The sequence below is a fragment of the Phyllobates terribilis genome, unplaced genomic scaffold (genome assembly GCF_046119375.1).
Source record: "Phyllobates terribilis strain yellow unplaced genomic scaffold, ASM4611937v1 Scaffold_9__5_contigs__length_417890890, whole genome shotgun sequence".
In the NCBI taxonomy this organism is placed as follows: domain Eukaryota; kingdom Metazoa; phylum Chordata; class Amphibia; order Anura; family Dendrobatidae; genus Phyllobates; species Phyllobates terribilis.
In genome coordinates, this window is record NW_027362769.1 from 391191343 (window position 1) to 391197130 (window position 5788).

The 5788-nt window shown below is 46.4% G+C and overlaps 1 protein-coding gene across 1 annotated transcript; it reads left to right on the top strand.

Annotated features, from left to right (window-relative positions):
* Positions 1-784: 784 nt before the first annotated feature.
* Positions 785-2450, top strand: LOC141161228 (E3 ubiquitin/ISG15 ligase TRIM25-like). The gene has a single exon (XM_073646011.1). It carries the CDS (start codon positions 802-804, stop codon positions 2368-2370), a length of 1569 nt encoding a protein of 522 aa, XP_073502112.1. The 5' UTR covers positions 785-801; the 3' UTR covers positions 2371-2450.
* The last annotated feature ends 3338 nt before the right edge of the window (positions 2451-5788 follow it).

Here is a 5788-nt window from a genome sequence, read left to right on the forward strand (position 1 = left end):
TACTGAGTACCCCATGGCCCCAGGAGGCGCGTCATTAGTATCAACCTGAGGCCTCATTCAGATTTCCATCTTTTCCATCAGTGCATTGTCCGTGTGCCCAGCACACCACACCTGCCCAGCACACCACGCCTGCCCAGCACACCACGCCTGCCCAGCACACCACACCTGCCCAGCACACCACACCTGCACAGCACACCACGCCTGCACAGCACACCACACCTGCACAGCACACCACGCCTGCACAGCACACCACGCCTGCACAGCACACCACGCCTGCACAGCACACCACACCTGCACAGCACACCGACCACTGCTAGGTAATGGTCAAGTGAATGAGTTCCCCACAGAACAATGGTCTATGTATAAAATAAATCTCGTCATTCTCCAGTCTCGTCATTGTACCGACCAGAATCGTGCATGTAATGGCAGGAGGCTCCAGTCCACAATGCGGACAAGCTCACTGAGCGGCACCATGTGAACCACTGGCGGATGAGGCTGCTCTGATCTTTATAATGGTCTCCTGACTCCAGTCTGATGGGAATAAGAGGAGCTGAGCTTCTGCTTATCTCACATCTGGAGCTCGGCTGACTTCTCCTTCCCCGAACTGGTGGTGGATTCTCTACACTGCAAACAGGTGGAGTCACTACAACTCTCATCCTACACACCATCCTGTCAATCATTTTCTTCCTCAACAGCAAACAATCTCTGAGCTGCAGGATTAATAGTTTATTCTCAGAAATCTCCACCCTTTTTACGAAAGGGAAACTTTTTAGTTTTTGGTTCCTGCTCTTTCCCACTACAATGGCGTCTGCTGAGCTGAGGGACGAGCTGAACTGCTCCATCTGCCTGAGCCTCTATACAGATCCCGTATCCCTGAGATGTGGACACAACTTCTGCCGCTCGTGTATTGTGAGTGTGCTGGATGCCCAGGAGGCGGCTGGAGGGTATTCCTGTCCTGACTGCAGAGCAGAATATCCGGAGCGTCCGGCCCTGGAGAAGAACCGGAAGCTGAGGAACATAGTGGAGCGTTTCTCATCTACTCAGCCTGATATGAAGGACACTAGTATCTTCTGTGCTTACTGTACAAAGTCTCCTGTACCGGCTGTGAAATCCTGTCTGCAGTGTGAGAATACTTTCTGTAATGACCACCTGACTGTCCACAACAAGACATTAGATCATATATTAACAGAACCCACAAGATCTTTTGACAACAAAAAATGTTCTCTCCACAAGAAGGTTCTGGAGTATTACTGCTCGCAGGACGCGGCTTGTCTGTGTGTGTCTTGTTGTCTGGTTGGTGAACACAGAGGACACCAGGTGGAGCTTCTAGATGAGGCTTCTGAGAAGAAGAAAAAGGATCTGAGGAAATATCTGGATGAACTAAATCCACAAAAAGTAGATATTCGGACAAGAGTCCAGAATCTGCAGGATCATATAAAAAATATCCAGGAGAAAGCCTCAAATAAAAGGATGAACGTCAGTAAGATATTTATGGACATTAAGAAGCAAGTGGAAATGGCAGAAAAGAAAGCGCTGAGCGAGGTCTCCAGGCAGGAGGAGAAGATTGTGTCCCAGATATCTCATCTGATCAAGAAGCTGGAAATACAGGAGGACGAGCTGTCCAGGAAGATGCGTCACGTGGAGGAGATGTCTGGTGTCACCGACCCAATAAGACTCTTACAAGAATGTGACATAACAGTATGTAGTCATGGAGGTCATGAGGACACCATGGAAGATGGTGGAGAGGTCAGTTCTGAGGAGGATCTGGATGAGGTTCTGATCTCACTGACCTTACACCGATCTATGAGAGATATTGTCACCAATGTAACATCAGAGCTCGGGGTCCATGTCCCAGACATATTGCTGGATGTGGACACTGCTTCTAGAAGGGTGAAGATATCAGAAGATCTGAAGACTGCAACAGATTCATATATCAAACCGGTGAGGCTAGAATCACCAGGGAGATTTGTGACATCTGCCCAGGTGTTAAGCAGATGTGGCCTCTTCTCAGGACGACATTACTGGGAGGTAGAGTGGGACCAGATAGGACAATGTAGTGTTGGGTTGTCCTATCCCAGTATAGAGAAAAAAGGAGAACATTCTGGTATTGGATATAATGATAAATCTTGGTGTTTGGATATGTATAATGAAGAATATAATGTATGGCACAACTCGGATGTATTAACACTCAGTGTAAAGCAAACATGTCCAACACTTGGAGTCTTCTTAGACTATGAGGCTGGGCGTCTGTCCTTCTATGAGCTGTGTGACCCCATCAGACACTTACACACCTTCACCGCCTCCTTCACTGAACCCCTACATGTTGTCTTCTCTGTGGAGGTTGGAGCCTCTGTTACAATAAGAAGCTGAGGCCGATGTCGTCCACGTCACATTATAATTACATTATTTATTGTCTCATGGTCACATCTGTACATAGTGAGTTATTAGCAGGACCCTCTAATAATACAATGTATATGGGGGTAGTCATGGGCGGATTTTTCCTATTAGATTGCTTTGTCTACCTTGGACATCAGATGCAAAATCAATAATTGAGGCAAACGGAGATATTAATGGGTAAATTATCCTAAAAGTGATAATTTCTGATCATTAACCCCTTGCTGATATCCTCTGTACTTGTATGGCACAATGAGCTGGGTGTTAGCTGACATCCTGCTGTAAAAGTCTTGATCGGCGCTATGTATCCTGGCCATTTGACCGCTCTGATTGCGACAGTAGCATCTGTTTATTTTAGGGAGGGGTCACCCTGTTTGTCCCTATCTGCACCCCATGATTGTGATCACGCAGTGCCAATGGCAGACATGATGACCCCAGGCTGAGTAATGGCCGAGGGGTCACCCAGCTATAGTGGCCTCTAAGGTACTGCCATGAGCAGGATCTGACATCTCCTGTGAGTGTAAGAGTGACAGGCCTAATACGTTGTCAGGTTCTCCCAACAAACACCCGATGCGCGCTTCACTATTGCTTCTTCAGGGGTCTGGTTGGTGAGACGCGCGTCAGGTGTTTGGTGGGTGAGCCTGAACATGTGCTCGTTATCATGTGTATCACTATTTGCACTTCATACTATTTTATTGTTTGGGACCCTAATACTGTTGGAACCTTAATTCTTATTTCTATACCTCATTTGTCACGTGTTTACATTTGATTGCACCTTAGTATATATATATACGTCACTCATAATTTTGGACCAATTCATTGTCCGTTACTTGCTCTGTGGCAAGCTTTCTAGGTATTTTCATTCCTATTCAGATGTCACCTTGCGTTCTTTACATCGTTGGGGTAAATCTTTTTTATTGGCTCACCCACCATTCATGTCCATGTTTATTATGTTGGATATTTTTTCTTTTAAAAATTATTCAATAAAGATCATTGATCATGTTTTATTCATATTCTACTTTAGTCCTCGCACATTTCTTCTTTTTGGGTTTATAAATCAATCCAGTAAAATCCATGTTCAGAAAACCGACTGACCCCTTCTGACTCCAGCAGCGTGCGCAAACCACAGTTATTGTTAATATATACAGCATTGCTGCAAAGGGGAGAACCCAGCTAAAAGGCTTCTCCAGGTCTAATCTGTGATCACCTATCCACTACATAGTCCATCGATATGAGATTGATGTGGGTCTGATACCCGGCACACCCACCGATCAGCTGAAAACTGCTCTGGCAGCATCCGGAAATACACAAGGTCTGGGCAGAACACAGCAGCACCGTCCATTATTTAGTGCGCACGAATGAATACTGCATCTTGTCCATTGAAGTGAATGTACTCTGGGACTCACCTGTGGCCATGAAACTATATATAGGATGGATGTCTTCAGCTTGTACATCATTTAGTTCGGGCCACTGCCGAAGCAGTTTTTGTTATGTTCTGCTACCAGAGCTAAGGAAAGAGAGGAGATCTGTCCCTACTATAGGACTCAGCTGAATCCCTACGATGTAACAGGGAACCTGATCCTGCGATCAGACCTGCTAAAGTCCTAAGCTAGTCTGTACGAAGACCTATAGATGTGGGGGAGGAATCCCTACAAGTACTAAGGACTGGGAGGAATATGGGACACCTCCTAACAGAAATAGTAGCAGACAGACGAACAAACAAAATATAAAGAACATAGAGGTCCGTAGACCAAGCAAACTAACAGAGCAAGACACAGAGCACAGGCTAGCTAGAAAGTAGATATACAATGAAGTACAGCAAAGCCAGAAGGGCGGAGCAGGATTAAATAGGCCAACAAGGTCATGTGACCAGCAAAGGAAAAAAAACCTAACAGCAAGGTTCTAACAGTACCCCCCCTTCTAAGAGGATCCTCCGGATCCCCTAGGACCAGGCTTATCAGGAAATCTCCTGTGAAACGCTCTGATAAGTCTGGACGCGGAAACATCATCTGACCTCACCCAAGAGTTATCCTCGGGTCCGAAACCTTTCCAGGCCACAAGATACTGCAAACTACCTCTATACCGTCTAGAGTCAAGGATGCGAGAAATTTCATATTCCCCGTCCTCCACCACCGGAGGAACAGAGGCAGAGGCGTCACCATCCGACACAACAGCTTTTTTTAACAGAGAGACATGAAAGACCGGATTAATTCTCCAGGAGGTAGGAACCTCCAACCTAACAGCAGATTGGTTGACAACCTGAAGCACCTTAAAGGGCCCTACAAACTTGGGACCCAATTTCTTAGAAGGAATCCTCAACCGCAGATTCCTAGAGGACAACCAAACCATGTCACCAACAGCGAACAAAACCTCCTGTCGTTTCCTATCAAAGTAGTCTTTAGATTTTCTGTTGGCCTCCTGAAGATTACCACGCACATCCGTCCAAACTCTTTCCAAATCACCGGAAAAATTCTCCTCCTCAGGCACGGCAGATCCCAACTTGGAGAACGACCCAAACGACGGATGTCTCCCAGAACAACAAAAAAAAGGCGAACAACCAGCAGAAGAAGATGTATGATTGTTCAGAGCAAATTCGGCAAGTGGCAGAAACTCAGACCACCCCTCTTGATTGTCTGCCACAAAACAACGCAAGAACTGCTCAACATCCTGGTTTTTCCTTTCTGTCTGGCCATTAGATTCAGGATGATATCCGGACGAAAACGACAAATGAATTCCCAACCTGTCACAAAAGGCACGCCAAAAACGAGCCACGAACTGAGGACCCCTATCAGAAACAATGTCAGTAGGAACGCCATGAAGTCTGACAATTTCCTTGACAAAGGCCTTAGCGAGAGTTTTAGCGCAGGGCAGTTTGATGAAGGGAACCAAGTGACACATCTTGCTAAAACGGTCCACGACCACCCAGATGACAGTAAAACCCTCAGAGGGGGGAAGGTCAGTTATAAAGTCCATAGCCAAATGTGTCCAAGGAGCACTGGGGACCTCCAAAGGACAAAGCAACCCCGCAGCAGGAGTATGTGAGGACTTAGATCTAGCACATACAGTACATTGGCGTACCCACTTAATGACTTCCTTCTGCCATCCAGGCCACCAAAAACTGCGACCCACCAGTCTCTTGGTCTCAGAGATTCCGGGATGACCTGCCAACCGAGATTCGTGACACTCAACAAACAAATCTCTCCTAAAGGTCCCAGGCACAAACAACCTCCCATGAGGAGTGTTAGATGGGGCATTCTCCTGAGCTTTAAGAATCTCATCTTCCAAAACGGAGTCTAAAGCAGCTATCACAACACCTTCTTGTAAAATGTTTTCCTCTTTCTCAGCACCGACTATGGGAGAAAAACTGCGAGACAAGGCATCCGCCTTAACATTC

What these genes read in the sequence shown, in the direction of transcription:
- LOC141161228 (XM_073646011.1), top strand. Translation starts at nt 802, where the DNA reads ATGGCGTCTGCTGAGCTGAGGGACGAGCTGAACTGCTCCATCTGCCTG.